This window comes from Lithobates pipiens, unplaced genomic scaffold (assembly GCF_037356315.1).
Source record: "Lithobates pipiens isolate NorthernLeopardFrog02 unplaced genomic scaffold, aLitPip1_a1.2 Scaffold_27, whole genome shotgun sequence".
Classification (NCBI taxonomy): Eukaryota; Metazoa; Chordata; class Amphibia; order Anura; family Ranidae; genus Lithobates; species Lithobates pipiens.
This window is the reverse complement of record NW_027507788.1, coordinates 24162113-24183154: the sequence shown is the minus strand read 5'-3', so window position 1 is coordinate 24183154 and position 21042 is coordinate 24162113. Positions and strand designations below refer to the sequence as shown.

The window sequence follows — 21042 nt, the reverse complement described above, 5'->3', positions numbered from 1 at the left end:
TTTCACACTGGGGCGGTTTTCAGGCGCTACAGTCCTGCTAGCCGCATCTTTGGAGCAGTGAAAGGAGCGGTGTATTCATCGCTTCTACATGTTGAAATCAATGGTGCAGCGCGGCTATACCGCTAGCAAAGCCCCGCTAACCCTTTATCGGGCGCTAGCAGGGGTTAAAACCACCCCGCTAGCGGCTGCAGACCACCGCTAAAATGGTGGCACTTTACTGCCGATGCCCGCACCACCCCAGTGTAAAAGGTGCCTAAGGCAGCGATGGCAAACCTTGGCACCCCAGATGTTTTGGCACTACGTTTCCCATGATGCTCAACTACACTGCAGAGTGCATGAGTATCATGGGAAATGTAGTTCGAAAACATCTGGGGTACCGAGGTTCGCCATCACTAGTCTAAGGTGTCTGTATGCAAAACATTACCCATACCATTCACTGGAAACACACATGAACTCAAAAATGTTGAGGAGCATACAAATCCTTTTGACCATACAGGAGTTCAAGAACCAGTCCGAGATCTGATTGCATGACAGAACTCTTTTCAGAGGATCGCCAAGTCCACAATACCATACATGCATAATGAGAATGAGCCCTGGCGGACACACATGCAGGAATAACAAAAACCAAGAACCAGAATGTCTTCATGCCAATAATTTATTGAAGATTGCTGTACACTTCCAGAAGCCACAGCAGCCCACAAGAGGACAGAGGCCGGGGCTTCTACCAAACTATATTCTGGCTTTTTGTTTTGCTTCTACAACAATACAGTATTCACGTCTCAATTCTAAAACAGGAATAAAAAGGGAAGGGGCTGAGGGAAAAAAATAAAATGGTTAAAAGGGGGGGGGTAAGGTGGGAGATCAAAAGGGTAGAAATCAAATTTGACTCAACATTTTCATTAAGAAAAATAAAACAAAATGAACATATTTACAAAAATCAATTGCTACATATTCTCAGATAAAAGAATTTGTAGTATGAGGAAAATATATATATTTACAAAGAAAAAAAAAAAAAAAAAAAAGGCAGGGAAACTATTCCAAATGTGACCCACAAATAAACTAGATTTAGAAGAAAATGGGGATGTTGGTGGCAGGTAAAATGGATCAATTGTTTTTGGCTGCCAGGACAAGCAGATAAGCTGAGGAAAACAGACCTGTATTATCCAGGTTTTATGGAACAGCTACAGGTCACCAATAAAAAGCTTTAACACAAAACATGGAAGTGTCAAACTAATTGATTTTAAAAAGGCGATATTGATCAACGGGTTTTCTCCACCTTAATGCAAATCCCATGCTTGCAACCAAAAAGGTCTCTGGAAAAAGTGTTTGACAGCTCTCCTCTGAGATAGGCCTGTACCAAACAGGCACCCATCTTGCAAGAGCCGTCTACAGCACCATGAAACAGTTGCTACGTTGAACCAATTTTCAAGAGACAACTTGGCTGAGAAGCAAAAAAACTTGCATGCATGTGAAGAAACTCTAGAACCTACCCGCAGCTCAGCCTCGAGGCTTTATGACACCACTGAGGTATCACAGTGCCTAACACAAGCATTAGTTCACAACACAGATCAGTTCAGTCCAGCACATGGATGGCTCCACTATAAAATGTAACACAAAAAGGTCCCTTATCTATACAGTGTATAGATTAGGACAGCTACTCTGAGGCTTATACAGTATGGCAGTGCAAAGACCAACAATCTATAGAGTTTAACAAACCACAAAATACAATCACAGCTCTTTCACACATGTGACTCTCAAACTGGAATCCAATGGGTTGCCAAGCATCACTAGCAAGCTGCTTTCTTGAATTTGCCTGCACCAGCTGGAGAATGGCAAAACCGCTAATCAAACACAGCAATAACACCGAGTGCAGCGTATGGGGTACCAAGAAGAGTACTGACCGCTACTGGGAGGGGCTTTCATAAATTTAATAAAAAGCTTAGCGCCTATATTATCCCTTTCATTCACCCAGTGCAGTGTGGGAGAAGAAAAAAAAGGGACTCCACATGAATAGAATGAATGTATAACACTAAATTCATTTGTTCGTGTGTAAATCTGAAACACTTCCAAGTACATTTAACAGTCTGGATCGATTAGCTAGAACAGCCTCTCAACCTTTTCAACACAGAGGAACCCTTGAAATAACTTTCTGATCTCGAGGAATCCCTTGTGCAATTACTAGATCTACAAGTCTGAATACATTAGTGATTTGGTCAGTGGGAAGAATGCTCCTTACACTTGGTCATTGGGAAGAATTACCCCCTTACAGAAAGCTAAAAAAGATCAATGGCATCAGTGGGAACATATTTAAGAGGAAAAATTGCTCAAAGAAGCCCTAGAAACCTTTGGAGGACCCCAAGGATTCCATTAAACCCTGGTTGAGAAACCCTGAGCGAGAAGGACTTGAATCCATTGTCGGTTTTTCAACTTGACAATGATCAAGGACCAAAGGTCTCCATTTATGAAAGCATTTTAGTCTGTGGATCCCCCATTTCAAAGAGAGCCCAACCCCCCTCCCCACTCCCCAATAAGGCTGAGAACATGGGAATTAAAAATCACTAAGTGGGTGATCGTTGAAACGTGTTGATAAACAAGGACATTACATTTCCCATGATGCTCAACTACAGAGTGCATGAGCATCATGGGAAATGCCGCTCTAAAATACCTGGGACAAGGTTCACCATCACTGGCCTAGGCGAATGACATGGGTGCCCCCGATGCCTTCTGGGATGCATGACATGCATATGCAGGGAGGCACTATACTAGTTCCATTCAATAAAGGAAGGAGGCAGAGGCACCTGCAGAGAGGAGGAGCCCAGCAGGACAGTCTGCCAGCTAGACGAGTATACTTGCTGTGCAGAACACAGCATCAGGTAAGCTTAAAACTGAGACACAAGATGCAGTCCCAAAGCTTAGTAAATAGAAGGTGTAGTTTTCTGGACAATTTCCTCCTACAAACAGCTTAAAAAACCCAGTCCTCAGCGCATATGTAGCCTATATAGTAAAACAAGCGCTGCAGAGACTCTAGAGCTTAAGACATTAAAAGGGCTTCTCACAGCTTCACCTCTATCCCAAGCAGAAGTAACCTAAAACATAATAAAAACCCTAAAAATTTAAAATGGCTTTACACCTGTATAATAATAAAAATAAAAACTACCAGGCTGCTACTTACTTTCTAAACTAAACCTGGAATCTGATGATGGGTTGCTAGAAGGTGGCATTGCCTGCTTCTCTTATGCACCAATTCAAGCACATGGAGGGCAAGGATTCTGCAACTTAGTTTTTTTTTTTTTGCAGTTTTACACTTAGGCACCATAGGTCTGGTGCCCATGGGTCTGTCGCCTCTGCACTGAGAACCAAGCGATCAAACACCGCTGATGGCTTGATACTCTTACCTCCCTTAGAGAGTTTCTGAGTGTCAATCAGCAGCTCTCCACTCTGCTCCTCTACGCTCACTGGAGCGCCGAGCTGTGGATGGACAGGGATCGGCCATCTCCGCTTCTCACTGGGAGGGTGTGACGGCATCAGTCCAGGCACCTGCCAGGTCCAGACTTTGTCAGGATGATGCAGTGCCTGGATGGATTCCTATGATGTCAGCAGAGAGCAGACTTGAGCCTGCGCTCTGCTGAAAACGGGTCACAGGCGTGCAAAAAATAAAAATAAAAAAAATATATAAAAATTGAACTCCTGTGACCCATAGGAAAAGCCCAGCCAAACAAGCTCAGGCTGGACTCCTACTTTAAGCTCAGTATTAACCACATTTTGCAATAAGCGGCTAAAAAAACAAAAAATTAAACGGAAAAGCTGCTGAGAACATGTGAATGACCTGCACCGATTACTTTGCGTGGCTCCTTTACACAATTACCGACCTAAAGCAAGAATGCAGATTAAAACAGGACTCGTTTGTTGTCTAGTACTGATGTCAGGTAACTAGTCTTTGTAGAATCCAACAATGGTAGACCGCCACTACAGGTTTCTTTTACGAATATAAAACATTAAACATAATGAAGTCGCCCCAATGGCTGCCTTTATGCAGAAAGCTTAAGACATGATCTGTCCTTTCTACCGCAAAGTTGAGGCAGATGCTTAAAAATGCCTTCCTGCCATGTCAAAACCATGACGTCTCTGAATGTGTGCAAGAACAGTAATTTGTATATCCGCTCAAGCCGGAGTTCAAAATTCCATTGCAAGCTGGCAGCACATACTAAACAAACCTCAACCATTTTTACAGCCACTGGTGAATGAAAACTTCAGTAAAGAAAAACACTGATTATTAGATGAAGACTGCAGCCATAGTGCTAGAAGCTGATGCAATCATCAGACTAGGTTGTGAAATATGTAATTATGTAAGAACTCCACAAAGCCAGATTTTACGGGGCAGACTGCGGCTGCGATCCACTTGCACAGCAAGGGGAGCTCTCTGCTGATCCCAACTGACCAGGCAGACTACATGTCTGTCTGCTCCGCTCATACAGAGCGGACACCGACAGACTGCTCTTCTCTATCGGCAGCCGGATGTAAACAGACCGCCTGTCCGCTTACAACCAACTGCCATCCGATCCGCTGAATGGAAGAGGAACACCATCTGTCTTTTTGGCGGATCGGATTGAATGTAGGTGGGTGTAAACAGACATATCCATTTACACCTGCCGCTCCATAGAGAAGAACGGAGGTTCTGATCGGGTCTGCTAGATAGACAGGTGGACCCGATCGGAACGTCAGAGAGGGGCCTAAGGCTCTCATTTATCCAGGTCATGGTAAAGCTAGTAGTAGTTGGTCACAATCAGTCAGATGGACTCTTAAGTTGGAGAATTTGCCAATTATCCAAGCAGCTTGTTTAGTTCATTAGAAGGGGTTAGGTTGCTTGGATAAGCAATGAAATGTCTAACATTATGAAACAAGTCCATGAAAATTTGAGCAACTATTAGAAGCTATGCTCAAATAGGGTGTGCTTGGCCTTGTGCTGGACCCTGTAGAGGTAGAGGGCTATGGATTGTGGTCTACAAATGAAAGGCAAATTGAGACCCACAGCTACACGAAAATGTTAAAAAATGGTTTTCAACAAGAGTTCCTCAAGCAGCTTTGGCCATGCAGGGCAAAAAAATAAAATAAAAAAAAGGTCATCGACAACAAATGTGTACAAGTGACAACTCTCCAGGCAAACTTTTGCACAAACCATGAGCACACAAGCTCTCCGAGACCCACCTGCTTCCTTCCAGGCATACAAAAACAGAAGCCGCACTCGACTTACCAAACCGCAACAAGCTTTGATTGCTTGATATTGGCACTGGATTACGGTCAGAGACACATGCCCACCAAACACAGTGGAGTGAGGCTTGTGTGTGTACTGCTCCCTGCCCTAGCAGAGCATAACTCTCCAACTCACTCATTCCATTAAGCCATTTGGAGCCAAGTGAAATATTTAGATGAGATAAAGGCATTAAGTCATATGTTTGCCCATACCCTGGTTTTAGAATGGTGCCTTATGACTGCACAGTACCTGCATATGGAAGGGGAGTCCAGAGCTCTGTAAGTTCTGACAAGTCTGTTGGGTGCTTACATGGAGAAGGGAGGAGGAAAAAAAAAAAAAAAAACGTTTAGAAAGGAAAATATATGCTGCTAGGGTAGAAGTTAAGTGGCTTCCCTGCATGACCAAAGAAAAAAGATCAAATAATCCACTACAGAAGGATGGTGCCCAAATTTTAGACAGACTTAGGCTCAGACCAGTACGATGTGGGAAACAGCACAATACCAAGGCGAGAGTCCCCTCATCGGCCCTCTCATAGGCAGTTCACACTGCCTTCTGCGAACCGCTGCAGGCGTCAATACATTGTTAATGACACCCCCAGATCGGGTCACAGATTGCATTGAGAACTGAACTCGCACAGGAATCGGATCGCATAAGTGAGAAAATCCATGCGATCTGATTCTAGTGTGGGGAAAAATTAGTCTCTGCACTTTGTGCGAATCCAATGCCAATTCAGCCATACAACTGAACTCACATTGCTCAGACATCGCATGTGATCAGCACCTGCCGTGTGGGTGCGAACCACATGCAATGTCAGATCACAATAGTCTGAACCTAGGCTGAAGGGGAAAATGTTATGCAACTCCTAGTTTGGCGACTGCCTGCCTCACCTATCAGTGGGGTAAGACTTCAATATAGCAAAACAGAAAGGGCCTGACAATATCACCCTGGCAAGAACTGAAAAACTGGTAGAGACAAAAAGAGGAACTTTTTTAGAACCTCTGTACAAGTATGTAGAGCAGAGTTGGGACTAACAGGATCAAATGTTTGATTAAAACTGAATTGCCAGGAAATACACAAGAACCCCACACAGATTAGGCGTTATCACATGACCATGTCCTGCTGTACATGGCACACTTTGCCAAGACTACAAAAATGCTAAAAGCATAATCATCAAATATGGGCCCCATATATAGTAAATGTCTGAGAGTCTGTGCTGCTCTACACTAGCCAGTCGCCATCTGCCCTATGAGAGAAGGAACACAAGACTAAGCCGTGGTTCACACTATAAACCCACATGTGAATCACACAGGAACTGCACCGCATTCCTATGCAACTCAGTGCGGTATGATTTGAGCTTATTCATTTTGAATGGGCATAAAGGGCACAAAAGTGGTGCAGCCAACTTTTTTGGAGCCGTGCCACAACCAGATTGTGTGGTCCTTTTGAACCAGGCAATCCAGTGCCCTGCATTTGGGGTGTTTTTAACTCTGCATTGACACCAGCAGTGGATCACAAACTCTGCGATTGCAATGCGGGAAACGCACAGGGATTGCTGCATTTCCTGCACCACATGTGTTAACCTAGGCTAAGTGATTGCTCGGTGGGAACATTGTACCCAAAGCAGATTTTCTTTAGACTCTTTCCTAAAGTCCAGGGTCAAAAAGGAAGTTTTCATTTGTATCCAGATTATTCTGAACTGCACAGGTAACAGCTATTGGTCTATCAGACATGTTTATGTATGAGGCCCAGAGTCCTAGGAAAGGGGAAGAATTAAATCATAAAAAAAAAAAAAAAAAAAAAGAAGTTCTAAAAAGCTGTTAAGGAACAGACACTGCAGCAGAAAACCAGAACCACTGCCACAGAGGTAGGTGCATTAGTACAATGGGGGAGCTAAACATTCTAGTGTATATCATCCAATTTACCATTTGCTCTGGTTAGCCTACACTGACTGAACAGCTGCCAGATTCTGTATTTGCCGTGTTTGGCAGCCTTCAAGGGACCTTCAGACAGCCACTGGAAAACATGATGCCTACAGCTCTACATTCGAGAAGTACTGTTTATATTAACTGGGGAGACTGATATACATACACCAAGGGGCAAAGGACAACTGTAATAAGGGGGAATTAAAAAAAAAAAAAAAAAAAAAAAAAGCAAAATATATATGCATTGTTCCTTTGCCCACTTCGAAACAAATGAACACTTGACAACATGATCAAAGTTGGCCAGGAGCCACCACATGACAAGCCAAAGGACTGACATTGACGAGATGCCCAAAAGGTCACCCATGTTTTGAAGGTGTCCAAAGCAGCGCTTTACAGCTTTTCGGGCATCGGCTTCTGTGCAGTTAAAAAAAGGAACCCCTGACTTCCGAATGATAAATTTGATTGGGGTTTGAAAACCCAGTATTGGACGATCAAACCGTGGCTGATCATCAAAAAGTCAGTGATGAGGTGAAGATAAAACAGGACATCCCCATAATGCCTCTTGCGCACGGGTAGTGTCAAGCGTCAGCTGGGATGAGGAAGTGAGAAGAGCACTGATGAGATGGGGTGGGGTGGGGTGAAGATGGAAGAGTAATCCTCATGAGGAGTTCAGCTCTGCTACGTCACTGGTTTTGAGTCTGTCTGATCCAGGTCTTGCCTCCCCTATTAAAAAAAGGTTAAAAAAAATTAACAAAATTAAAAATACTTTAGGCATTTCAAAATCTGATTGCTCTTCTGCAAAACTGACATTTCTGGTGGTGTGAAAGGCAGATTCTCTTCCCCCTCCCCCCCCCCCCATATTTTCCTATTGGCTCATCTCTATGCTGGACAGTCTTGATAAGCAGAAAGGAAAACAAAGGCCAGGCCAGCCTCCCACCAGAATGGTCAGTTTCTTATGGTATAGCAGGAACCTCCAGGAATCTGCACTGCTATTAATGTACATGTCTGGGGAAAAATAAAGTACAGTAGGTGCCAATTTATCTGTGTTTAGTCTCTTTAGTAAAGCTGCAAATACTGAAATGTACCCATTTTCACACTAGTGTTGCTCCCATGTTCAGATGGTTCTTCAGATTTCACAGGCTATCATGAGGCATTTATCACCTCCTCACCAGCAGACTGTCGTTCTGCAATTGTGTGCATTACATGCAGTTGCAGCATGGCCCCATTCACTTGAACAGTAGGAAGCATTCTGGTCATGGGTGTACATGTGTCCAGCCACAATGCTTTGTGGCCTGTGTACACAGCCAACCACTGCCTTTCCAGCTAAGGAAGCAGTTGAGAGATGGGAAAAGCACAGCTCCACTGCACGGTTTTACTGAGTCCAACCGCTGGTGTAAATGAGCCCTTAATCTGCCCAAAAAATCCACGTGCTCTCAACTTCCTGTATCAAGCCTACAACTCTGCCTTGGTTCTGCCGAAATCCCAAGCAGTGTAACCAGCTCCACCAGAGCTCTCCCTGCTGGACCCACCCCCACATTAGGGAGATTGAGCAGAGGAGGTGATCTGTAGTCCAGCATAGAAGGCAGGGCTAACATTACTTGGGATTTCAGAGTGTGAGGCATTTGGTTGACTGATAATCAGGATCACACAGATTTTGGTCAGAATCTACAGGTATTTTCTGTACTTGCGTTTTTACAGGCATAAACCAAGGGCAAAAATGTACATGTACAGTATATGTTTATCATCTTGTCCAGGCACACACTTTAATGGTTGTAAAATATGCATTGCATGTTAAAACTTGGTTCACTTTCCACCTGCTCCCTGCCTGTAAAGCATTTCCTAACCTTTGGATTGCTCTCCTTTGGTCTATAAGGCTAACGCCATTGAAGAGCTTTCCAGATTCAGTGAACTTTCCAACTGCACAATAAGTAACTTTGTAAAACATTGTTAGTCATCCAGGAGCTCTCTTTCCCAGCCTCTTTACATCATTACAACAGTCCAGAAAATCAAATTACCTGAGTCGACCCTGGCTATGAAACAGCTGCCTTCTGTACATGCGTCGGATCCCTCCCTGTTGACAGAGAGATCACCGCACAATTATATTACAAATACAATTCACTTCACTGTGGGTTAGTTATGAAGCAGCTGCCTTCACAATAGGACATCTTTCAATTCATCTTAGGCCTCATTCTCACTGGGAATTTAGCGCTGGGTACAGGAGACTACAGCATTGTAAAGTGGGCGAAAGGCACAGTACTGTTGCCAGCAGCTTGGGAGGCTGAAAGCTGGAGTGGTTGGACGGAGTGGAACCAACATTTCGCCCAGGGATGAATGCCACAGCAGCTTTCAGCCTCAGCTTTCTGGGCTGCTGGCAGTAAGGTTAGACTGGTGCACCTGTACCCAAACATCAGGATCTCAAGCACGGGGGGGGGCCTTGAGGCCTTTTCTGCAAAACTCCAGTGGAATAAAATTTATACCCAAGAGACAGCTTACTGGTAAGGCAGCTACAATGTAATGCAGCTATCAATGTGGGAATAGCATACCAGCAGTTAAATTTTTTTGCACTCCAAATCTGTTTAAGTGCAATTATTTTTGACCTGACCAAACCCACCCTCTCCCCTCCACGGATGCATACTTTCCTCATTCTGGCAGGCGCAACCTCTGGTCAGTTCCACAAGTCTCACTGTCCCGACTGCCTGTGAATAGACATCTATAAAAAAAAGGTGGCTCTATAGAAGTCTCAGGCTATAACGCACTGGCACTGTCAGAATGTTACTGCACACCTGAAGCCCCAAACCAAAAAAAAAGGAAGTTTGCATCTTTGGATGGGGAATTTGATTTGGTCAGGGCAAAAAAAAAAAAAAAAGTTAATTTAATGCAAGTACATACACAAGTAGAGCAGACTTTTTTGGGACAGAGTGGGGTACGTTACAAAACCTGTCAGGTTGGTATCGCTGTGTACAAGACAAGCCACCCCCCCCCCACGGGATGTCAAAGCCCGCTTCTTGCTGTAGTTTCATTTACCCAACAACCATTCTTTACCTCCTGTATTTGTGGTCTCCAACGTACCTTCACAGTAATTCTCTTTTTCTAACCTAGTTTGATTTTCCATAAACAGTTTATCCCATGGCATCTGTGAACCAGGAGACCCAAATAGTGAGTAAACCTGCACCACATGTGTAGACTCACTGCCCTGTGTGGTCTAAGTGGTCAAGTCATTTCCAGGCAGTGCAGGAGAGTGAAGTGCCACTGAGAAACCTTGTCCACCTTCCTGCACTACTTGAGGGTGACTAACAGCAAGTCACCTTTGATATCAAACCCTGGGGGGTATGGTATAGGACAGTCTGCAGATCACACTGCCTCTTTGGAGTGCAGGCAGATTGCTAAAGAATTTAGCCGCAGCATCCAACTGAGGAGTGTGGGCAGTGGAGGTGGGCGTTCAGACAGGCATTTTGCTTTCGTTTCTCTCGTCCCCCCCCTCCTTTTTGTTCCTTGCCTCTTTCACCCTCCCCCCCCCCCCTTTTTTTTTTTTAACTTTTCCTCTTCTTCAATTTGCACTTTTTTTTAGTTAAATTTGATAACACACTTGTAGAGCACTTTGCTTACTCCCAACCTATGCCAGCTTTAGCATTTAGGATTGTTATATGCCTTTATAATTCTTTATTTCAAAACATACTTTATAATGGCAACCCTTCGCGTTGAAGATGACCGGTGGTATAGCATTTAAATCCTTTTATATTTGTTCTTGATGTTTTAATATGTTCCACCCACGTGGTGGGCTTTACCTCTTTGAGGGCATTCTTTGCCTACAATTTGTGTCCTTTTTGGAAAAACCTTTTAATAAAAACATACCGAAAACAGAATTTAGTCCCAGCAGCACAAGCAAGCAACTCCCACAGGCAATCCAATGCATGAAAGGGAGGACCCCATTCCAAAATTTTAGTGGCTTTGTATCCTAGGTTGGGAAATCCTGGGATGCATTTTGGATCAGGCTGGGATTTTCAAGTTATATTTTCACTGAAACTGGAAACCCCTAGGAACCTCTCAGAACCAACATGTCCCAAGACTACAGCTGTTCCATTCTTGGAAATGGAAAAGTTGAGCGAAACGAATGGCGAAACCAGTTTTAACTTATATCTTCTAAAGTGTAAAGTTTTGCCCTTTTTTTGGTATTAAACAAAAGCAGTGAAGTTTAATAAAAAGCTAACCACTAGTTCTGCTCATGTTTTCTTCTGCAGTTGGAAAAGGCAGACAATCGATCACTGCTAGCAGTAAGGGTTGTGCGATATTTATTCAGCTCTGTGTGTAATCTAATTTCTAGACAGGACAAAACCCATACCATTTACCATTTGTCATAAAATGCTGGGTGGTTTTGTTGGTTCTCAATGACAACCTGCTGTGTAAAAGTGTTAAATATGAAACAAAGACTAAGGTGACCTATGACTTTTTCTGGTAGGTTTCTTAGAGCGAAAATCAGTCGAATGCTACCGCACCACTTACCATGATGTAACTGTGCATGAGGGGGTATGAGGATGGAGTTCAATGAGGGCTGAATGGAGAGTTCTGCAAAGGAAAAAAGAATTTAATCACATTTGGAGCTTTGCACCATCCTCACACAAGCATATAACCACTTCCAGTTCGGGTCTTTTCTGGCACTTTGTTTACATGTATCAGTATTTTTTGCTAGAAAAACAGGCATCATCCTGGTATAACCACTGAAAGTCCAGCGACGCATGGGTATGTCGCTGGTCTAGAAGCGGTTGATATTACTTAGGGTCGGTTCCCACTGGTGCAATGTCAGACCTCACATTGCCATTTGCACCACACTGCCATTTCAGCCATACAGATAGTATGGATGAAATTTTTATTTGGACCAAACTTGCACAGGGCCCTTTTGGTTCGCAGCAGAATCGGATCGCATTGATTTTGACACCCATGCGATCTGAATTTACAGTTCTCACTGCAATATGCCAACTGATTTGGGGGTGGCAGCAAATTTGACACTCCCAGCAGTCCGCACAGGGCAATGTGAACTGCCACCAGAAGACTTGCGATGCAGTAACCTGCAGGATCGCCCCTCCGATTATAGTAGCTTAAGTTTTGGTTTTCACTGCAGGCAATGAGCCAGTCTGAAGTCACACTGGTTGTCGAACACAATAATAAAAAAAAAAAAAAAAAAAAAAAAAAGCCTTTGGCCCCCATACTGCTTTCACATTCAACTAATCCGTGCATGTAGCTCTAAGGCTCCATTCACATCTCCGTGTTCCAAAACTGCGGGCAGAATCACTGCGTTCCCCAATAGAGGCAAAACCCAGGACGACGTGCGCTGCCCTTAAATTTCAATAGCACAACAAACGCGACTTTCCCATCATTTGTCAGGTAACCATCGGGATAAAAAATAAAAAATAAATACCATGAACAAAAATGCGGGATGCCTTTCACCCAAAAGTAGTGAACAAGCTTCTTTGCAGCTACGGTGTCCTGCAATTCTATTTGCGAGAGTTTATCGCAATTGTCATCCCCCCCTTACAAAGATGAGCCCAGATTTTGTTCAAGGACTTGCAGCATACGCTTGATTTACTCGCGGTCATATTACTGATGGTGGACTGAATTGCACAGCAGGCTCTTGGACCCTGGAGAATCTTAAACACAAACTTAAATGATTGCTCAACTCCTGCCAATCTTACCTACAGAACTGAAATTGAACATGTTAGGCAATTCCCTGCCGCTGGGTAGGCGTGTATTGGGGTCGCGAAGCTCGTCAAAGAAGGAGTGTGCACAGGCCTGTAGCGGGGAGGCGCGGGTGTCTGGGGTGTACTCCAAAAGCCGGCTGCACAACGTGATGGCTTCAGGAGAGGTACGGGGCTTAAAGACCTGGGAAAATAAAAATAAAGTTAATGCATGAAAGGATTAAAACAATTTAGTACATTTTAAACAAGAATGCATTGAATGAAGAGTAATAGTAATACAAGGCTTCCTTAATTCCGCAGAGATGGAGAGGTAGGTTGTTGACATAACATTCTCCACCTTGGCCAATCAGGGGAAGCCTTGAATTTATTGATAAAAATACAAGGGTTCTCCTAAATGGCAGAGAAGCACTTTGCCCAACTTATTCTGGCAGCAGACAGGACGTTGCCCTTACAGCTGGCACAAGACAAAGCCACTAATGCTCCTACAGTCCATCACTTCACACAAATGCTGCATGGTTCTGTAATGAAAATGGGTAATACAATTTAATAAATCTGGAATTCTACTTTCATGAAAGCAAAATTTCCCCACTGCACATACAATGGTAAAGAGGTTAATAATTCACCCTGCAACCCCTTATGAATGGTTATGTATACACTACAGCTCAAATTTTGCCTGGGATGACCTAAATTTTGCAACTTACCTTTGTCCAGGGATGTGCTTTTATTTGTGGAAATTTGAATTCTGTGTAATTTGGATTCATCTCTCGGATTTGTTCCCGTGTGGGAGTTCCTAAAACCTGTAAACAGAATCGGAGTGTGGGCACAAAGTTAGTTAAGTCCCATTGGTTCAGTACATCTGTAAGGGTGGCTTATTATGACCACCAATTCAAATGTTAAAGCAGAACTTCAGAATTGGGGAAAAAAAAATAAAGTATTCTCAGTGGGCCTCCCCTCCTTAGTGCAAAGGTTACATGCTCTAAATCTAGTAGAAGAGGAATAGGACTTATTCCTTGCATGACACTCTTTCCAAGGCTTGGAGTTGTGGGGGGTCCCCTGTGGTCCTGTACAACGTAGGAATTTTTGTCCTGTGTTGTATTAGATTACATTGTGTGACCATCAGCCAGGGGGACTAAAGAGGAGGCTTTAGGGGGAACCTCACAGCACGGAGGAAGCCTGCCAGGGTGAGAAATAAGGCTTATAGTGCCTTGAAAACTTAGTCAAACCCATTGAAGTTGTCCACATTTTGTCACGTTACAACCAACGTAAATTGTATTATGATTGATTTTTTTTTATGTGATCAACCAGCACAAAGTGGCACATAATTGTGAAGTGGAAGGAAAATGATAAATGGTTTTCAATTTTTTTTTTTTACAAAAATAAAAGGTGTGGTTTAAGTTTGTATTCAGCCCCCTGGAGTCAATACTTTGTAGAACCACGTTTTGCTGCAAGTCTTTTTGGGGATGTCTCTACCAGCTTTGAGCATCTAGACAGTGAAGCCTGTCAGATCAGCATCTGAACAGAAATTTAAGTCTTGCCACCGTTTTTCAATTGGATTTAGGTCTGGACTTGGACTGGTCCAGTCTAACACATGAATATGCTTTGAACTAAACCATTCCATTGTAGCTCTGGCTGTATGTTTATGGCTGTTGTCCTGCTGGAAGGTAACCCTTCGATCCAGTCTTTAGCAGACTAAGGACCCCATATACACCATTAGATTTTTTTTTTGCAGATTTTTGTCTTCAGATTTACCAAAACTAGAATATGGGGGTCAAACCTTTAATTTCAATTTGCATACAATTAGTGAGGCCCTTGCACTACGTGGTTTTGGAAAATCTAATAGTGTGTGTATGGAGCTTTACAGGTTTTCTGTTAAGATTGCCTTGTATTTGGCTCCATCCACCTTCCCATCATCTGACCAGCTTCCCTGTCCCTGCTGAAGAAAAGCATCTCCACAACATGATGCTGCCACCACCATGTTTCACGGTGGGGATGGTGTCTTCAGGGTGATGTGCAGTGTTAGTTTTCCGCCACACATAGCATTTTGCTTTTAGGCTACAAAGTTCAATTTTGTCTCATCTGACCAGGGCACCTTCTTTTACATGTTTGCTGTGTTCCCACATGGCTTCTCACAAATTGCAAACAGGACTTCTTATGGCTCTTTCAACAAGGACTTTCTTGCCACTCTTCCATAAAGGCCAAGGATTTGTGGAGTGCATGACTAATAGTTGTCTTGTGGATCTCTGCAGCTCCTCCAGAATTACCATGGTCCTCTTAGGCAAGGAGAGCATTACTCAAAGGAAGCTATCAGTTTAGGTGGACGGCCATGTCTTGGTAGGTTTGCAAGTTGTGCCATACTCTTTCCATGTTCGGTGACAGAACGAACAGTGCTCCGTGAGATGTTCAAAGCTTGGAGATATATCTCTCTCTATATCCATTTATCTCCATATATTTCCCCAACCTTGCTTTAAACTTCTCCACAGCTTTATCCTTGATTTGTCTGGTGTATTCCTTGGCCTTAGTGATGCAATTTTTTCACCAAGGTTGTCTAAAACCCGAGGGCTTCACAGAACAGCTGTATTTATACTGAGAATAAATTACACACAGGCGAACTCTATAGGCAATTGGTTCCACTAGATTTTAGTTAGGAGTACAATCATAAAAAGGGGGCCGAATACAAAATGCATGCCACACTTTTCAGATATTTGTAGAACATTTTGAAAACCATTTTCCTTCCACTTCACAATTATGTGCCATGTTGTGTTGGTCTATCACAAAAATCCTAAAAAACAAAAAAAAAACACCAACACCACAGGGGGGGGGGGGGGAGATTTCTAGGGGTATGAATACTTAAGGGCACAGTACAGCGTATTCTACCCCTAGTCAGAATTTAAATCCCATCTCCGGGAATATAAAATACCCTTGCAGTTCTGAAATAAGCCATATCTTACTCAATTCCCCCACAGCCACCCATCTAAGCAGCTCACAGCCACGCTTGCCCCTGCCCCTACATGTACAAAGCAGGGTTAATAGCCCTGCACTGTAGATGGCACCAAGGCACACCCAGAGGCTGGAGCTGTGAAGAGAAGACAGTGCAGAAGTGGCAAATCTGGCAATACCTCATGCTCTACCGCCTCAGGCATAACAAGCATTTTACCCTTGCAATGCTGGGAAAGGGGAGGGGTGTCACTACTAAGGGTAGATCTTCCTGGAGATGGACTTTGCTGTGTGGCGGGCCCTACTGGAAGAATAATATTTTTCATGCTTAAGTGGTGCTTTCAAGGACCTAGTGCGCAGAGTGGCATTGCCGATTCCACATAAGGCATCGCTGGGATATAGTCAAGACTGTCACTTTACCTACAAGGCAAAAATTATTTTCTTGAAAGAAAAAACCTCCAACACTGATCCACACTTTGTCTGCCTTGACAGTGCTCCTTTTAAAGACAGCACTGGGGGGGTCGCTGGTTGGAATCCCAACCACCAGAATACATGCCCAGATTTTACATGTTTTAAATGTGGGGGTTTCTGCCAGGTACTGAGAGTTCCTCCAATACTCAAAAGACATGCTTTGTAGGTTAATTAGCCAACCGTATTAAATCGGCCCTAGTGCAGTGGGTATAGAAAATAACACCCCCCACCCTTAAACATTTTGCTGTTCCGCAGCCTGAAGGGAAGACAAACAGTTTTTGTTTTATCCAGCTGCATTAACTAGTGCAACTTATAACATCCAAATTAAAAGCGATAAAGGAAAAAAAAAAAAAACAGAATTGCTGAGTTGGAAAAAGGATCACCCCCTTGTGCCAGTAATTTGGTGAACCTTTTGCTTTGATTCTAGCCTTTAGTCTGTTGGGATAAGTCTCTTAACGTTGCAATATTTGCCCACTCTTCGCAAATTTGATGGTGACTGTGGTCTGCAGCCTTCAAGTCATTCCACAGATTTTCAATGGGGCCATGCAAGGACATTAACCTTTTTCTTCAACCACTGCGTGGCCATTTTTGTTGTGTGCTTTGGGTCATTGTCAGGTTGGAAGGTAAACTTTCTTATTGACAACTCTCTGGCAGAGGCAGCAGATTTTTTTCTCAAGAATTTCACAGTATTTTGCCCCACCCATTGTCCCTTCTATCCTGACAAGTGCTCCAACCCCGCTACAGAGAAACACCCCCATGCTTTACTGTAGGAATGGTATTATTTGGATGGCAAGCTGTATTGGAGTTCTGCCAGACACAGTTTAGGGTTGAGACCAAATAATAAAATTTTAGTCTCATCTGACCATAATAAATCAATCCATATGGCCTCAATCTTCAAGGTACATTTTGGCAAAGCTCAGTCGTGACTGCATGTGGCTTTTTTTCTTGCAACCCTGCCATACAAGCCTCATTTGTGGAGAATTTGTGATATTATTGTCACATGCACACAATGACCACCCTGACTCTGAAGCAGTTGCAGGACTTGACACTGTAGGCCTCTGGCCAGTTTCCTCCTGGCTCTCTCATCCAGTCTGGGGCAACATCCTGATCCACGGAGAATTATGCCAAATACCTTCCACCTTAGTGGTGAGTCGTCCCCTCCATAAAAAAAAATGATGGTCAGCAGCTACAACTACTGTAGCTGCTTACTTATCAATACACCTACCTGTCCCAGAGTTCCCGTGCGTTTTTTTAATTGGCCCAGCAGCAGAGGGGATGGGGGGGAGGGAGGGAGAGAGGGAGAGAGGGAGAGAGGGAGAGAGGGAGAGGGGGAGAGGGGAGAGAGGGAGAGAGGGAGAGAGGGAGAGAGGGAGAGAGGGAGAGAGGGAGAGAGGGAGAGAGGGAGAGAGGGAGAGAGGGAGAGAGGGAGAGAGGGAGAGAGGGAGAGAGGGAGAGAGGGAGAGAGGGAGAGAGGGAGAGAGGGAGAGAGAGAGAGAGAGAGAGAGAGAGAGAGAGAGAGAGAGAGACTTCACTGTGCCTCTAGGCACTGATAAAGCCTTTGATTTTTTTTGTATCAATCTCCTGACTTGTGCCTGTCCACAACTTTATCCTGGCGCTCTTTTGACAGTGCCTTGCCACCCATAGTGGATTGTTGCTTCAGTTGCACTACCAGGGAATGAAATGCTCCAGAAATAAATATAATAGATAATTAAAACGACTACGGCTGACCCCAGTTGAATGTCAAATGGCTGGCTGCCCCATTGAGAAGGTGATCCTTTTCCAACTGAATACGTTTTTACTTTTTTTTTCCCCCTGACATGTTGGCGTTACCTTTCACTTGAATGTTATAAGTTGCACTGAGTAAAGACATTTGGACAAAAAAAAAAAAAAATTTCAGGCTGCAAAGCAGCAAAATGATTTAAAGGTGGGGTATTTTTTTTTTTACCCACTGTATGTATAGGAATAAATTCAGAAGTTTTGATTCTAAGCTCCTTGAGGGCAGGGACTGATGTGAATGTACAATAGATGTAAAGCACTGAATATAATCTATTGCACTATACAAGCATCTTTAAATAACAAGGCCAACTTTCTAGTTGCCACCTAGCTCCACAGTACAGCGTGAAAATATCTGCAGCGCACCAAGGACAGCTTGATCTCAACTGCATCAATAAATAAAAGAAAATCAGCAGCTCCACTACATAAAGCACCTTTAGCAGGTCTTATTTGAGTGTGAACCAGAAACTTTCTAAAAAGCCATGTTCCTGGTTTAGGCGAGACATTCTTAGACAAACACAAATGGGTTCAAATCATGTCCTAAAGAACAGAGGAGGCATTATTACAAATATCTGACCACTGGCATATTATAGCAAAACCATAACAAATATACACAACCCTTTCATCCATGTTATATGCCCAGCACAGGAAGCACAGGAATGTTTACCACCTTTAGGATCAAGCTAACCCAACCAAACCATTCCCTATGGCCCCTCCAACAGATGACCAGGGTGTCTTGTATCAAATTAAAATAGTCCTGCTGGCTGAATGATGCCCAGTGTCATTCAACCCACTTCCTGTGAGCCTGGGGGGGGGGGGGGGGGGACTAATAACCTGAGCTAATATACTTCATCAAAACACCACAGCTACTTTCTGGTAACCAACCTTTATGATCTCTACCAACTGGTCCACACCGCTGTCCCCAGGGAAAATGGGCTGACCCAAGAGTAGCTCTGCCAGAACACAACCCGCGGACCATATGTCTGCAAGGGAAAAAATATAGCGTCACTATAAACAGTCACGGTTATTTCAAAGCTCAGGCAGGCATTACTGCTAAACACCTAGATTGGGCTTCACGCTGCATCAACTTACCAATGTTAGCAGTGTAGTCTGTGGCTCCGAATATAAGTTCCGGCGCTCTATAATAGCGGGAGCAGATATACGACACATTCGGCTCCCCCCTCACCAACTGTTTTGCACTGAGAAATTGGAGAGAGAAAAAAAAAAATTAAAAAAAAAAAAAAAAAAAAAGACAGAAAGAAATGTATTCCTAATTACAAAGGAAATCTCAACTGCATAAAAAAAATAAAATCCATTTTGTATTCAGTAATTTTTGTATATAGCTAGGAAGATTAAGAAAGGGGTTCTCAAGCCTAAACGTTTGTTAGAAAAGTTTTAAATGTTTATTGTGTGATTAGAAAAACAATATTTCTGAGACTGATTTTTAAGAGTTACTTCTGAGCACATTATTGTATTAACTTGTATTGTTTTGTCTTAACTCCATAGTAAGTTGTAGAATGATTAGGTTTAACTATGATAGCCTAAGAATGTACGGGAAACATGAATATCAAAATAAAGTACCATCGCGTACCACGACAACGTTATTTACGTTTCCTCAGCCAATAGAAGCATAGAGGTGGTATTCTTGTAGAAAGGAGGGGAAGACACATTCTTTTTGTGAGTCTGTTTTCTGCAGCTTGTCCTGTAAGGATGTCTCCCTTTTGTGGACCACATCAGAAATAAATTGTCTGCTTCTCAATACATCTGGAGTTTTGACTGATCACAAGAGAAGATTCCTAACATTTTATACCTCAATTCATTCCCCGCATTAAGAAAAAAAATAAAATAAAAGTTTAGGCAATGGTATTGCCCACTCCACCTCCCTTATACTTACCCGAGTCCTCACTCGATCCAGGACTGCTCGTTTGTAGCAGCTCTCCCCACTCTCAAAGGCTTTGCAAGGCAGCAGGAGCCAATAAATCTGCTGCTGCAAGTCAAATCCTGAGATGGGGGCGGGAGAACCAGGGATTTGATAAGAGGACAGGCGGCCTCTGTGCCATACCAATGTAGAGCAGGTACTTTTTTTAAACACACCCCCTTTGACTTTACAATCACTTTAAATTGTTTCATAATTATATCTCAGTACAAATCAGTAATGCTGCTTAAAGCAGAACTATACCTACCATCAGTCCTGGAGATCCCCGCAGGCAATTTCACTCCCTGGTCATCCCTCACCTCAGCTACTGCAACTCTATCCTCATTGGCATACCATTATGTAGGCCATCACCCTCTTCAGTGTCACAAATGATGCCGCCAGATACTAACAACTTACAAAGCCACCCATAAACTCTGCCCCCCAGCTACCTCGCTAACCTAGTCTCAATAACAGCCAAATTGTTCTTAGTTTCTCCCAAGACCTCCTGCTCGCTGGCTCTGTCACCACCTCCTATGCCTGTCTCCAGGACTTGTCCAGAGCCTCTCCCACGCTATGGAACTCCCTACCCCAATCTGTCCGACAATCTTATTCTGCCCACCTTCAACACAATCCTTGAAAACTCCTCTTGAGAAGCCCATCTTGCCCCCACCTAACAATTACACATTTTATCCATCATCCCATCCCCCAGGTAACCACCTTTAGAATCTCTGGACCTTCCCTTATTCGAGTGTCAACACTAACAATAAGGTGCTATAGAAAACCTGAAGATTATCCAGAAGGTTTAAGATTTCTTGTGTCCCTCAAAGAACAAGAAATACATTTCTTTATAAATTAAAAAATATTAAAGAAAAAAAACTCAAACAGCAATGTGGAGGCTGCCATTGTCGTTCTAATGGTACAGCGAGGGAAAAATATATTTGATCCCCTGATGATTTTGTACATTTGCCCACTGACAAAAAATGATCAGTCTAATTTCAATGGTATGTTTATTTTAACAGTGAGAACAAAATTACCCAGAAAAACGCATTTTAAAGAAAAGTTATAAATTTGGATTTTAATGACCCC

General features: G+C 43.3%; 1 protein-coding gene across 2 annotated transcripts in view; it reads right to left on the bottom strand.

Annotated features, from left to right (window-relative positions):
* Positions 1–637: 637 nt before the first annotated feature.
* Positions 638–21042, bottom strand: part of GSK3A (glycogen synthase kinase 3 alpha) — a 41442-nt gene continuing 21037 nt past the window's right edge. The window contains exons 6-12 of one of the 2 annotated variants that reach the window (XM_077456637.1): positions 19134–19240; positions 18927–19024; positions 13565–13660; positions 12861–13047; positions 11674–11736; positions 9189–9244; positions 638–7896 (exon numbers count right to left, since the gene is read on the bottom strand). In XM_077456637.1, the coding sequence (XP_077312763.1) occupies positions 9204–9244; positions 11674–11736; positions 12861–13047; positions 13565–13660; positions 18927–19024; positions 19134–19240 (592 nt within the window). In that variant the 3' untranslated portion in view covers positions 638–7896; positions 9189–9203. The remainder of the gene's footprint in view (positions 7897–9188; positions 9245–11673; positions 11737–12860; positions 13048–13564; positions 13661–18926; positions 19025–19133; positions 19241–21042) is intronic. The other variant, XM_077456636.1, reaches the window with a different exon arrangement.